The 14,283-nt window shown below is 67.8% G+C and overlaps 2 protein-coding genes across 2 annotated transcripts; both read right to left on the bottom strand.

Annotated features, from left to right (window-relative positions):
• Nucleotides 1-592: 592 nt before the first annotated feature.
• On the bottom strand, nt 593-1,839 carry INS (insulin). The gene is made up of 2 exons (XM_007535864.1): nt 1,656-1,839; nt 593-735 (listed from the first exon to the last, which is right to left on the bottom strand). The coding sequence occupies exons 1-2, from the start codon at nt 1,837-1,839 to the stop codon at nt 593-595; spliced, it is 327 nt and encodes a 108-aa protein (XP_007535926.1).
• Nucleotides 1,840-3,156: 1,317 nt separating this feature from the next.
• On the bottom strand, nt 3,157-14,017 carry TH (tyrosine hydroxylase). Its single transcript, XM_060177282.1, has 13 exons — nt 13,531-14,017; nt 11,998-12,192; nt 9,334-9,508; nt 8,211-8,299; nt 8,061-8,128; nt 6,518-6,568; nt 6,254-6,399; nt 5,783-5,918; nt 5,598-5,667; nt 4,261-4,317; nt 4,061-4,156; nt 3,609-3,742; nt 3,157-3,405 (listed from the first exon to the last, which is right to left on the bottom strand). The coding sequence occupies exons 1-13, from the start codon at nt 13,621-13,623 to the stop codon at nt 3,246-3,248; spliced, it is 1,470 nt and encodes a 489-aa protein (XP_060033265.1). The 5' UTR covers nt 13,624-14,017; the 3' UTR covers nt 3,157-3,245.
• Between the last annotated feature and the right edge of the window lie 266 nt (nt 14,018-14,283).

The following is a 14,283-nucleotide window of genomic DNA, read 5'->3' as shown; positions in this document are numbered from 1 at the left end:
GAGGGAGCCTCTCAGACAGAGAGGCGGGGCCAGGGGTGCTCCGGCCTGGGGAGGGGTTGCTCAGAGCCCTGCCCCGCACCCCCAGCACCCCTGCTGCCCTGCGGTCGGTCACTCTCCCCACCCCTCTGCTCCTAGGGACAGGTGGTGGCCTGGCTGAGTGTCAGTTTTGTGGGGAGCCCTGACCTCATCCTGCTCTGGGGGCGTTTGGGGGTGAACAGGCCCCGGAGTGACCCGGGGCAGCCTTGGCTATCAGGGCTCATGTGGTCCTGGGTTCAAGGTCTTCCCCAGGGGGTCTGAGTGTGTGTAGGTTCTCTGGCTGCCACTGGGCCCCTGGGGCTGTGGCCAGGCCAGGGCGCCCCAGAAGGTCAGCGGAGGCAGCCCTACCCCCTCACACACGCCCTGCGCCTTGGGTGCGGTCAAGGTGGGGGTGCAACTCAGCACCCTGACCCCTCAGCAGGAGGCCAGTCGCGTGGGCCCCAGAGCCTGCACCAGGGACGCCTCCAGAACCCCGACCCCCCAGCCACGCAGGTGGGGGTGACCAGCACACAGACACCAGGCCAGCTCTGCGGGGTTTATTGGGGGCGGGCGGGGGTCAGTTACAGTAGTTTTCCAGCTGGTACAGGGAGCAGATGCTAGTGCAGCACTGGTCGACAATGCCACGCTTCTGGGGGGGCACCCCCAGGCCCAGGGCCTGCAGCCCCCTTGCCGGCGCCTCGTCCAGGGCCTCCTCGGCTACTGTGAGGGAGGAGGGTGGTCAGCACGGCTTCTGCGCCCAGGGGGCTGCACCGGCCCCCCCAGGCAGGCCCACCAAGAAGCTGGGGGGCTGCCCCCCACAGACAGGTCCATGGGAAATCTGAGAGCTATGGCCCTATCCCCCCACAGGGAAAGCTGGGGGGGTCTTGGGACCTGTCCACCCCCACGTTCTGACCCCCAGGAGGTCCCCAAGGCAGGGCGTCCCGTGGTCAAGCTCCTGTGGAGGTGCCATGGGGCTCCCAGGGCACGAGGGGGCCGCTGTCAGAGGGGTGCTGGGGTGCTGCTGGGGGGTCCCGAGATGCTCAGGCCAGCTGCTCACGCAGGGGTGTGGCTGGAGGGGCAGCGTCCTCCTGTCAAATTCCTCCTGGGACCCAGGGGCAGCGGGGGTGCAAAAGTGACGGATATGGGGTATGGGGCTCAAGGTGCAGGGCCGAGGGTGCAGGGCTCAGGGTGCAGGGCTCAGGGTGCAGGGCTCAGGGTGCAGGGCCGAGGGTGCAGGGCTCAGGGTGCAGGGCTCAAGGTGCAGGGCCGAGGGTGCAGGGCTCAAGGTGCAGGGCCGAGGGTGCAGGGCTCAGGGTGCAGGGCTCAGGGTGCAGGGCTCAGGGTGCAGGGCTGAGGGTGCAGGGCTCAGGGTGCAGGGCTCAGGGTGCAGGGCTCAAGGTGCAGGGCCGAGGGTGCAGGGCCAAGGGTGCAGGGCTCAAGGTGCAGGGCCGAGGGTGCAGGGCTCAGGGTGCAGGGCTCAGGGTGCAGGGCCGAGGGTGCAGGGCTCAGGGTGCAGGGCCGAGGGTGCAGGGCTCAGGGTGCAGGGCTCAGGGTGCAGGGCCGAGGGTGCAGGGCTGAGGGTGCAGGGTCGAGGGTGCAGGGCTGAGGGTGCAGGGCTGAGGGGCGGGCAGGGGGCTCACCGGGCGGCTCCCCTAGCTCGCGGCGTGCCTTGGGGGTGTAGAAGAAGCCCCGCTCCCCGCACACCAGGTATAGCGCCTCCACCAGGTGTGAACCACACAGGTGCTGGTTGACGAAGGCATGGCCAGGCTGCGGACACACGCCCAGCAGGACCAGCAGGACCAGAAGACGCGTCCAGGGGGCCATGGCGGGACCTGGGGGGCAGCGCGTGAGAGGAGACCCCAGCCGCACCCACCAGCAGTCTCCTGGGAGCCTGGCTCACCTGTGTGGAGGTGGAGGAAGACGCTACTGCGAAGGGTGGCTGGCGGTGGGCAGTGGGTGACAGGTGGCGGGCGGCAGGCAGCGGGCAGCGGGCGGTGGGTGGCTGGTGGCTTGGCCCCTGGCTTTATAGACCCAGGGTGCGGCAGATGGCGGGGGGCTGAGGCTGCAGTTTCTGGGCCATTTCCCCCAAGCTGCTGGGTCGGCGGAATGACGGGGCCCCTGCACCTCATTACCTGACCCCGTGTCCCTGGGGCCAGGTGGCCTCACAGGGGGGTCGGGGTGGAGGCTGAGTCACCTTTTCCAGTTACTCAGCACACTGGAGTGCAGGGGGGCATCCTGGGTGCAGGGCTGAGGGTGGCCTCGGCATGGTACAGGGCTGAGGGGTGCAGGGTGCTGGTGTGTGGGGTGCTAGGGGGATGCCCCGACTGGGGTCCCCGGCCTGCGGCCTCCTCCCTTGGGCCGCTCTTGGGGGGCAGAGGCTGGGAGTGCTGGGCAGGGAGTCCCAGCTGCAGACACTGAACCCCAGGGAGACACAAAGCGAGGCAGCCAGGAACCGGGAGCTTGGGCACCCCGCCTCTGCTCCTCACGGTGTGGGGTCCCAGGGCCCAGGAGTGTGGGCTTCACGCCTCTCTGTGACACTCCCCTGACCAGACCCCTCAGAGTCTGGCTGGTGACCCATGTCACTTCTGTCCCCAGGCCCTCACATTCAGGAAGGGGACCCCTGTCCCCACAACTGCAGGACCCCTCCCCGTGTGGTCAGGGAAGCCGAGCTGGAGCGGCCAGGGACCAGTAAGCCTGCCCAGGGTCCGAGGACTGGACAAAGAGGTGCTGTGTGGGGTGCAGTGGAGATGGGTCTGTTGGTCTCGAGGGGCCAGCACTCCTTGCCTTCTTGGGGAAACTGAGGCAGGTGGGGTGGGCGTCTGGGAGGTCAGGTCACCTCCCCACACACTTTGGGGGCAGGAGGCAACCCCTCTTTGGGTGAGGTGCTCCAGGCAGTGGGGACCCTGAGCTCCCTCTTTCCCCTCTGGGGATGCTCAGACCTGGGGGGGCGGCGCTGGCCTGCAGCCTCCTGCAAGCAGTCTGGGGGGAGGAGGGCAGAGGCCAGGAGGTGGCAGGGGGGTCTCTGGACAGGTGGGGGGCACCCGGCTGCAGAGGCTGCACCCCAGGGAGACACGCAGGAAGTGAGACAGCCCTCGGGTTTGGGGTCCTTTATTCAGACGTCTGGGGGCTCAAGCGGGGGGCTCGGGCGGGGGGGGGGCTCAGGAGGGGGGGATCAGGGTGGGTTTGCAGGCCGGGCGGCAGCCTCAGCATTTGGGGGGGCTGGGGGCTGCCTAGCGGAGGGCCCCCAGGGCATGAGTCAGGGCTTGCAGGTCTTCACGCACAACATCCAGGGCTCGGGCCACCGCGCGGGGCGTGTCCAGCACGTCCACGGCCAGCGTGTAGGGATCAAACCTCACGGAGAAGGGGCGCTGGATGCGGGCTGCATAGCTCCTGCGGGGAACGGGGGTCCCTCAGCACCCAGCCACCCAAGGGAGACCGGGCTGCTGCTCAGCCCTGCCCGGCAGCCTCCCCCAGAGCAGATGGTGGGGTGCTGCCCTCTGCTGGACACGGATGGTCACTGCAGCCTGCCCCAGGCCTGGATGCTGGCTGGTGCCCCCACCACCACCTTCTTCTGGGGGTGTGGGCCCCCGCACCTCAGCTTGTCCCTGGCGTCGCTGAAGCTCTCGGACACGAAGTACACGGGCTGGTAGGTCTGATCCTGGTAGGGCTGCACGGCTGCCAGCTCGGGGTCGAAAGGCCGAACCTCCGGCTCCGAAGACAGTGAGTGCTGTGGACAGGAGCAGGGACCGTCCACCCTCGGGTCATAGGGGCCTGGCAGGCTGGGGGACAGGGACTGTCCACCCTCGGGTCATAGGGGACAGGCAGCCTAGGGGACAGAGACGTCCACCCTCGGGTCATAGGGGCCTGGCAGGCTGGGGGACAGGGACCGTCCACCCTCGGGTCATAGGGGCCTGGCAGGCTGGGGGACAGGGGCCGTCCACCCTCGGGTCATAGGGGCAGGGCATGCTGAGGACAACGGGCTGCCCACCCCCATCTGGGGGCCAGACATGCTGAGGACAGGGCCGAGAGCGGCCTGCAGGCTCACCAGCAGCTCCCCGTAGGAGGACAGGAGTCCCGCCCCATAGGCCTTCAGCTCTCCGTTCTGTTTGCAGAGCCCAAACTCCACCGTGAACCAGTACAGCTGGGGGGGGGGGGCCACAGGCTCAGCCCCCGCCTGGCTCCGGTGACCCCGGCAGGGAACCCCTGCAGCCTGCCCAGGACCCTGCCCCGCCCATGGGCACCCACCGTGGACAGCTTCTCGATCTCTTCATCCGAGGCGCCCAGGGACGCCAGGCCAATGTCCTGTGGGGGAGGCACCAGGCTCAGCTCGGCACTGCTGGGTCTGGGTAGGGGCCACTGTGGGCTTGGGGGCACTGCCCAGGATGCAGGGTCCTGCTGGGATGTGGGGTCCTCCTGGGATGTGGGGGTCCTCCTGGGATGTGGGGTCCTCCTGGGATGTGGGGGTCCTGCTGGGATGTGGGGTCCTTCCCGGGATGTGGGGTCCTGCTGGGATGTGGGGTCCTCCTGGGATGTGGGGGTCCTCCTGGGATGTGGGGTCCTTCCCGGGATGTGGGGTCCTTCCCGGGATGTGGGGGTCCTCCTGGGATGTGGGGTCCTCCTGGGATGTGGGGTCCTTCCCGGGATGTGGGGGTCCTCCTGGGATATGGGGGTCCTCCTGGGATGTGGGAGTCCTCCTGGGATGTGGGGTCCTTCCCGGGATGTGGGGTTCCTCCTGGGATGTGGGGGTCCTCCTGGGATGTGGGGTTCCTTCCCGGGATGTGGGGGTCCTCCTGGGATGTGGGGTCCTTCCCGGGATGTGGGGGTCCTTCCCAGGATGTGGGGGTCCTCCTGGGATGTGGGGTCCTTCCCGGGATGTGGGGTCCTCCTGGGATGTGGGGGTCCTCCTGGGATGTGGGGGTCCTCCTGGGATGTGGGGGTCCTGCTGGGATGTGGGGGTCCTCCTGGGATGTGGGGTCCTCCTGGGAAGTGGGGTCCTTCCCGGGATGTGGGGGTCCTGCTGGGATGTGGGGTCCTCCTGGGATGTGGGGGTCCTCCTGGGATGTGGGGTCCTTCCTGGGATGTGGGGGTCCTCCTGGGATGTGGGGTCCTCCTGGGATGTGGGGGTCCTGCTGGGATGTGGGGGTCCTCCTGGGATGTGGGGTCCTGCTGGGATGTGGGGTCCTCCTGGGAAGTGGGGTCCTTCCTGGGATGTGGGGGTCCTCCTGGGATGTGGGGTCCTCCTGGGATGTGGAGGTCCTCCTGGGATGTGGGGGTCCTCCTGGGATGTGGGGTCCTGCTGGGATGTGGGGTCCTCCTGGGATGTGGGGTCCTTCCTGGGATGTGGGGGTCCTCCTGGGATGTGGGGGTCCTCCTGGGATTGGACCCTGGGTTCTGAGGGTCTTCCCAGACCACTTTGGGGTCACCTGGCCCTGCTGTTCCCAGCAGGTGGCAGTAGTGAGTCCCCGCACCAGACGAAGGGACAGTCAGTAACTGGTGGCCTCTGGCAGGGTCCTGGGCCCACCCTGGGGGGACGCGGGGGCCCTCGCGCTCTGAGAGCAGGCGAGCCTTGTGCCGGGACCCACCTGGGAGAACTGGGCGAAGGTGGGGTCCGCCAGCATGGGCACGTGACCCAGCAGCTCGTGACAGCAGTCCCTGTGGGGAGGGGGCTGGGTGGGCGGGGGCTCTGGGACCCCCAGCTTCCAGCGCCTTAGACCCCAGGCTCGTGTCTCCCCACCTCCCGCCCCCCGCCCCAGGCCCCCGCACGCACGGCTCCGGCGAGTGCATGGGCGAGGACGCGTGGCGAATGTACTGAGTGCACTGGAACACGCGGAAGGCCAGGCTGGCCAAGAAGTCGCGGGCGGACAGCAGGCCGGCCACCGGGCGCAGCTGGAACCCCGTGCGCTCTGGGGGTCAGGGCGGTCAGGGCGGCCACAGCCTGTCCCCGAGCCCCCCGCCCCGGCCCCAGGACCCCCATTTCTGCAGCCCCTGCCCTGTGGCCCCCATTCAGTCCTTGAGGCCCCCACTCTCTCCCCAGGACCCCCAATCTGTCCTTGAGACCCCCATCCCTACAGCCCCCTGCCCTGTCTCCAAGACCCCCGCCCTGTTCCTAAAACCCCTCGGCTCCCCAAGGCCTCACCGTGTCCTTAAAGCCCCGCCCTCCCGAGGCCCAGGCCCCGCCCAGTCGACGAGGCCCCGCCCAGCCGACGAAGCCCCGCCCCGTCCCAGAGGCCCCGCCCACCCTTGAGGAAGCGGGACACATCCTCCAGCTGCGGGATGCTGTCCTCCCGGTAGCCGCTGCAGCGCTCCAGCAGCTGGAAGGCTCGCAGGTGCTCCCGGCAGGCGTGGGTGGCGTACAGGCCCTTGAGGGTGCTGTACACTTCCTTCCTGGAGGCGGGGTGGGCGGCAGGCACAAGGAGTCCTCCTCGTCCCTCCCCCTCCTCGCCTCTCCCCGCTGCTAGACCCTCACCCTCTGGGTCCCTCGCCTGCCCCTCCCCAGGCTCACCAGGTGGCAATCTCCTCTGGTGTGTACTCCACACGGGGAATCGGGTCACCACTGTGAAGGGGCAGGGGTCAGGGGGCAGCCCCCACCTGCAGGACCTCCCCTGAGTACTGGACGGGTGCCCCTCACTGCCCCTCACAGCCGCTCACTGCCCTCGCTGCCCCTCACTGCCCCTCACTGCCCCCGCTGCCCACTCACTGCCCCCGCTGCCCACTCACTGCCCCTCACTGCCCCCGCTGCCCACTCACTGCCCCTCACTGCCTCCGCTGCCCACTCACTGCCCCTCACTGCCCCTCACTGCCCCTCACTGCCCCTCACTGCCCACTCACTGCCCCTCACTGCCCCTCACTGCCCCTCACTGCCCACTCACTGCCCCTCACTGCCCCTCACTGCCCCCGCTGCCCACTCACTGCCCCTCACTGCCCCTCACTGCCCCTCACTGCCCCCGCTGCCCACTCACTGCCCCTCACTGCCCCTCACTGCCCCCGCTGCCCACTCACTGCCCCTCACTGCCCCCGCTGCCCACTCACTGCCCCTCACTGCTCCTCACTGCCCCTCACTGCCCCTCACTGCCCCTCACTGCCCCTCACTGCCCCTCACTGCCCCTCACTGCCCCCGCTGCCCACTCACTGCCCCTCACTGCCCCTCACTGCCCCTCACTGCCCCAGCTGCCCACTCACTGCCCCTCACTGCCCCTCACTGCCCCCGCTGCCCACTCACTGCCCCTCAGTGCCCCCGCTGCCCACTCACTGCCCCTCACTGCCCCTCACTGCCCCTCATTGCCCCTCACTGCCCCTCACTGCCCCCGCTGCCCACTCACTGCCCCTCACTGCCCCCCGCTGCCCACTCACTGCCCCTCACAGCCCCTCACTGCCCCTCATTGCCCCTCACTGCCCCTCAGTGCCCCTCAGTGCCCCCGCTGCCCACTCACTGCCCCTCACTGCCCCTCACTGCCCCCGCTGCCCACTCACTGCCCCTCACTGCCCCTCACTGCCCCTCACTGCCCCTCACTGCCCCCGCTTCCCCTCACTGCCCCTCACTGCCCCTCACTGCCCCTCACTGTCCCCGCTGCCCCTCACTGCCCCTCACTGCCCCTCACTGCCCCTCACTGTCCCCGCTGCCCCTCACTGCCCCTCACTGCCCCTCACTGCCCCCGCTGCCCCTCACTGCCCCTCACTGCCCCTGCGGCCCCTCACTGCCCCTCACTGCCCCCGCTGCCCCCGCTGCCCTTCACTGCCCCTCACTGCCCCTCACTGCCCCTGCGGCCCCTCACTGCCCCTCACTGCCCCTCACTGCCCCCGCTGCCCTTCACTGCCCCCGCTGCCCCTCACTGCCCCTCACTGCCCCCGCTGCCCTTCACTGCCCTCGCTGCCCCTCACTGCCCCTCACTGCCCCCACTGCCCCTCACTGCCCCTCACGGCCCCCGCTGCCCCCGCTGCCCCTGCTGCCCCTCACAGCCCCTCACTGCCCCCGGCTACCCCTCACTGCCCCTCACTGCCCCCCGGCTGCCCCTCACTGCCCCCGGCTGCCCCCGCTGCCCACTCACTGCCGGTACTGGAACGCTATCTGTGCGATTAGCCTGCGGCGCTGCCGGTACTCCTGGTCCGAGAAACCCTGGAGGGAGTGGGGTACAGTGTCCCTGCTGCCCGGCCTGAGGGCCCAGTGGGTGGAGGTGGAGGGGGCAGTGCCAGCTCACCGGGTGGTCCAGGTCCAGGTCGGGGTCAAACTTGGTGACCAGGTGGTCGCACTTGTCCAGCTCAGACACCTTCCGTGGGAACCAGAACACTGGGGGAGGGGAACACGTGAGTTTGGGGGGGACTTGACATTGGGGGGCTGATGCTGGGGGCTGTGACACTGGGGGCTGTGGCACTGGGGGGCTGTGACACTGGGGGCTGTGACACTTGGGAGTTGTGACACTGGGGGCTGTGACAGTGGTGGCTGTGACACTGGGGGCTGTGACACTGGGCTGTGACACTGGGGGCTGTGACACTGGGGGGCTTTGACACTGGGGGTTGTGACACTGGGGGGTTGTGACACTGGAGGCTGTGACACTGGGGGGCTGTGACACTGGGGGCTGTGACACTGGGGGAGCTGTGACAGTGGGGGGCTGTGACTTGGGGGGTTACTCTGGGGGCTGTGACACTGGGGGGCTGTGACACTGGGGGAATGTGACAGTGGTGGCTGTGACAGTGGTGGCTGTGACAATGGGGGCTGTGACAGTGGTGGCTGTGACACTGGGGGCTGTGACACTGGGGGGCTGTGACACTGTGGGTTGTGACACTGGGGGCTGTGACACTGGTGGGCTGTGACACTGGTGGGTTGTGACAGTGTGGGCTGTGACACTGGGGGGCTGTGACACTGCAGGGCTGTGACACTTGGGGGGCTATGACACTGTGGGCTGTGACACTGGGGGCTGTGACACTGGGCGGCTGCGACACTGGGGGGCTGTGACACTGTGGGTTGTGACACTGGGTGCTGTGACACTGGTGGGCTGTGACACTGGTGGGCTGTGACAGCGTGGGCTGTGACACTGGGGGGCTGTGACACTGCAGGGCTGTGACATTGGGGGGCTATGACACTGTGGGCTGTGACACTGGGGGCTGTGACACTGGGGGGCTGTGACACTGGGGGCTGTAACACTGGGGGCTGTGACACTGGGGGCTGTGTCATGGGGTGGCTCTGACACTGTGGCGTTTCACATGTGGGCTGTGAATTATGGTCCACTAAATTGAGGGGCTTCGACTGGGGCCCAGGCTTTGAGAGGCCCTCCACCCCTCCTTTGTGCATCCCTGGCTCCCAGGTCTTGCAGTGGCTCTCACCTTTGGGCTCCCTGGCCCCACGCACATCCTGGGCCACGCGGCGCAGGGCGCTGAGCAGGGCGGCCAGAGAGGCACAGGGCACCTCACAGCGCACAAAGTACTCCAGGTGGGCGCCCCCCGGCCCTGCCCGCTGAGCTGGCCGCGTCTCCAGGTGCTGGATCCGAGCCTCAAAGGTCTGAGGTAGGAAGATGGGATGAGGAGAGAAGGAGGGAGAGAGGTAAAGATAAGGAGAGAAGTGGGGAGATGGGGAGAGATGGAGGAGAAGGAGGAAACCCAAGGGTAGGTGGAAGCTGAACCCCCACATCCACCTGCCCAGGCCCCATCCACCTGCCCAGGCCCCATCCACCTGCCCAGACCCCCATCCAAATGCCCAAGCCACCATCCATCTGCCTAGACCCCCATCCACCTGCCCAGACCCCCATCCACCTGCCCAAACCCCCATCCATCTGCCCAGACCCCCATCCACCTGCCCAAACCCCCATCCACCTGCCTAGACCCCCATCCATCTGCCCAGACCCCCATCCATCTGCCCAGACCCCCATCCATCTGCCCAGACCCCCACCCACCTGCCCAGGCCCCATCCACCTGCCCAGACCCCCATCCACCTGCCCAGGCCCCATCCACCTGCCCAGACCCCCATCCACCTGTCCAGGCCCCATCCACCTGCCTAGACCCCCATCCATCTGCCAAGACCCCCATCCACCTGCCCAGACCCCCACCCACCTGCCCAGGCCCCATCCACCTGCCCAGAGCCCCATCCACCTGCCCAGGCCCCATCCACCTGCCCAGACCCCCATCCACCTGCCCAAACCCCCATCCACCTGCCCAGACCCCCATCCATCTGCCTAGACCCCCATCCACCTGCCCAGACCCCCATCCACCTGTCCAGACCCCCATCCACCTGTCCAGACCCCCATCCACCTGTCCAGATCCCCATCCACCTGCCCAGACCCCCATCCACCTGCCCAGGCCCCATCCACCTGCCCAGACCCCCATCCAAATGCCCAAGCCACCATCCATCTGCCTAGACCCCCATCCACCTGCCCAGACCCCCATCCATCTTCCCAGACCCCCTGTCCACCCGCCTAGACCCTCATCCACCTGCCCAGAGCCCATCCACCTGCCCAGACCCCCATTCACCTGCCCAGACCACCGCCCTTCTTCCCAGACCCCCTGTCCACCTGCCCAGACCCCCATCCACCTGCCCAGACCCCCATCCACCTGCCCAGACCCTCATCCACCTGCCCAGAGCCCATCCACCTGTCCAGGCCCCCTTCCACCTGCCCAGACCCCCATCTACCTTCCCAGACCCCCATCCACCTGCCCAGACCCACATCCACCTTCCCAGACCCCCATCCACCTGCCCAGACCCCCATCCATCTGCCTAGACCCCCATCCACCTGCCCAGACCCCAATCCACCTGCCCAGACCCCCATCCACCTGCCCAGACCCCCATCCACCTGCCCAGACCCCCATCCACCTGTCCAGACCCCCATCCACCTGTCCAGACCCCCATCCACCTGTCCAGATCCCATCCACCTGCCCAGACCCCCATCCACCTGTCCAGATCCCCATCCACCTGCCCAGACCCCCATCCACCTGCCCAGGCCCCGTCCACCTGCCCAGACCCCCATCCACGTGCCCAGACCCCCATCCACCTGCCCAGACCCCCATCCATCTGCCTAGACCCCCATCAACCTGCCCAGACACCCATCCACCTGCCCAGATCCCCATCCAAATGCCCAGACCCCCATCCACCTGCCCAGATCCCCATCCAAATGCCCAAGCCACCATCCATCTGCCTAGACCCCCATCCACCTGCCCAGACCCCCATCCATCTGCCCAGACCCCCTGTCCACCTGCCTAGACCCTCATCCACCTGCCCAGAGCCCATCCACCTGCCCAGACCCCCATTCACCTGCCCAGACCACCGCCCTTCTTCCCAGACCCCCTGTCCACCTGCCCAGACCCCCATCCACCTGCCCAGACCCCCATCCACCTGCCCAGACCCTCATCCACCTGCCCAGAGCCCATCCACCTGTCCAGGCCCCCTTCCACCTGCCCAGACCCCCATCTACCTTCCCAGACCCCCATCCACCTGCCCAGACCCACATCCACCTTCCCAGACCCCCATCCACCTGCCCAGACCCCCATCCATCTGCCTAGACCCCCATCCACCTGCCCAGACCCCAGTCCATCTGCCCAGACCCCCATCCACCTGCCCAGACCCCCATCCACCTGCCCAGACCCTCATCCACCTGCCCAGAGCCCATCCACCTGTCCAGGCCCCATCCACCTGTCCAGGCCCCCTGTCCACCTGCTCAGACCCCTGTCCACCTGCTCAGACCCCCACCCACCTGTCCAGGCCCCCTGTCCACCTGTCCAGACCCCCATCCACCTGCTCAGACCCCCACCCACCTGTCCAGGCCCCCTGTCCACCTGCCCCACCACTGTGGTCAGGCCCTGCAGGCCAGTCTCCACAGGTCCAGGGCAGCCACAATCCACCATTATGGGCAAGGTCACTGTCACCAAGCCATGCCCAGGCTGGCGACCCTGGCAGGTCCTTCGGGTGTGGGGACGGGGACCCCAAGCTCCCAGTTCCATCCAGGACTCCTGCCCCCTCCCCCAGACCCCGCCCTTGGGTGGCACTCACTGTCCCCTCACCTCGAAGGCCTTGAGGGTGCGAGACAGCAGGTGAGGCGGGGGTGCAGGCAGGCTGAAGAGCAGGTTCAGCTGGGCACGGCCATCGCGGTCCTCCACGGCCTCCAGGGCTGCCCCGGGGCCTGTGGCCTCTGCTCGTGCCCGCTCCTTGCGCGCGTCCTGGATCAGGCTCTGCCGCCGGCCGATGAAGCGTGGGGACTGCAGAGGCCACCAAGGTCCCAGGTGTCCCCACCGTGGGGACTGCAGGGGCCACCAAGGTCCCAGGTGTCCCCACTGTGGGGGCCGGGTATGACACCAAGGGGCCAGGCAGTGATGCACCTGGTTAAGTGCATGTTATCATGCACAAGGACCCGGGTTCAAGCCCCGGTCCCCTCCTGCAGGGGGAATGCTTTACAAGTGGTGAAGCAGTGTGGCAGGTGTCTCTCTCTGTGTGTGTTTTCCTCCCCCTCTCTCTCTTTCTCTCCCTCTCTCTCCCACTTACCCCCCCTCTCTCAATTTCTCTCTGTCCTATCAAATTAAATGAATAAGGTTTTTAAAAAAAAAGTCCCAGATGTCTCCACTGTTGGGGGGGGGGGAACAGAGCCACTGTGGTCCCAGACGTCCCCACCATGGGGACTGGGACATCACTAAGGTCCCAGATGTCTCCAGCCATGGGGACTGGGGGACAGAGCCCCCAGCCTCCCGGGGACACTCTCCCACATGGTTGGTGCCTCTTGTGTGCTGGGGGTGGGGGGCTTGGCCAGGTCTGGGCAGGAGTTGAGGCAGAGAATGTCCAGCAGGAGGGGTGTGGCCAGGAAGCTGCTGGAAGCCCGCGGCACCAGGATGCTGAGGCCATGTCCCTGTGTCCTGGGATAACTGGATTAGGTGACAGGAAGGAGTGACAGTGACGCAGGAGAGGCATCTGTGGTCTGGCCTGGGAGGGAGGGGGTGGGGTCTGCTCCCCTGTTCCCAGAGACCCCAGCCCGGCCAGAGGGCCTCTCCAGAGCTCCCCAGGAATCCAGGGGTTCTCCCTACTGTCTGTCCACCGCCTCCCCAGACTTCCAGAAGGTTCTGCCGCCTGGTGCAGGTGATGAGAGGGACCCCCCCACACACACCCAGTTCCTGGGACTCAGAACACGAGGGGCTGTGGGCCCCCTAGCTGGGTGCTGCAGAGTTCCCCATCCTCCATAAAGACAGCGCCTCTCCCCCACAGCCCATCCGCCTGCCTGCTCAGACTGCCATGTTCTGGGGAAGCCTGGGGTCTCCGGGCGGCACTGCAGACCCCCCAGGTTATCCAGCTTCATGGGGGGGTGGTGGCGTCCATCCAGCACAGGCCCCCTGAACACAGGGCTCCCAGGCAACGAGGCTTACCCTCGGGCGGATGCTGGGTGCTGGGGACCTCAGGGTGCCAGACAGAAGAGTCGACAGGGGACAGGGGACAGGGTGCAGGGCAGGGGCACGGGCGGGTGACGGACAGGGTATGGGGGCATCTCATGCCCCTGCCGCACCTCTGCCCTAAGCAGGTACCCCGAGCCCGGGTGCAGGGGCAGAGCTCACCATGATGGCCTCGGCCTGCTTGGCGTCCAGTTCCGAGACAGCCCGGCGGAAGCCCTTGCCGGGGGATGCGGCGGTGGCACTGGGGGTGGACATGCCGGCGGTGGAGGTCGAACGAACGGCCTCACACGGTGGCCTCTTATAGGCAGCTGACGTCAGAGCCGCCAGCCCCCCTCTGCCCCCCGCCCCCGCCCAGGGGAGCGAGAGCAGAGCTGCCTGTCCTATTAAATCTAATTGTCCCCTTGCGCCGCCCGCCACAGCCTGGCTCCCAGCCGCCTCCAGCAGGGGGGACACAGGGACCCTCAGCCGCACCCACAGGCCAGGGGGGAAGGGGGACAGACAGGCTCAGCCCCCCGCACGTCAGAATGGAGCCTGCTCTTCCAGGAGGCTCTGTCCACACCCAGGCCCCTGGGCACTGATTCCACAGCCCCTTACCTACCTACCCCGGCCCCAGAGTATCCAGAACAGCTCATTCGTGCCCATCCAAGCCCTCAGTCCTGAGGAGGCCACATGCCCCTGAGCACCAGAGTCCTAGCCCTTCCCTGGCCAGCCCTGGATGGAGCCGACCCAGGAGACTGTCCCCTGACTCACATGCTGTCCAGACGCCCCCCCCCCCGGCCCACCTGCCTGCCCCCAGCCAGCAATGCCCTGTCCTGGGCAGACCCCTCCTCACCCAACTCTGGAGCCCCCCATGGCTTCCCAGTGCTCCGGGGTCAGCCTTTCCCTGCTGGGGCCACACCCTGCACCCCGTCCCCC

The sequence above is a fragment of the Erinaceus europaeus genome, chromosome 17 (assembly GCF_950295315.1).
Source record: "Erinaceus europaeus chromosome 17, mEriEur2.1, whole genome shotgun sequence".
Classification (NCBI taxonomy): Eukaryota; Metazoa; Chordata; class Mammalia; order Eulipotyphla; family Erinaceidae; genus Erinaceus; species Erinaceus europaeus.
Note: the sequence above shows the minus strand (reverse complement) of the source record. Positions and strands in the feature narration are given on the sequence as shown.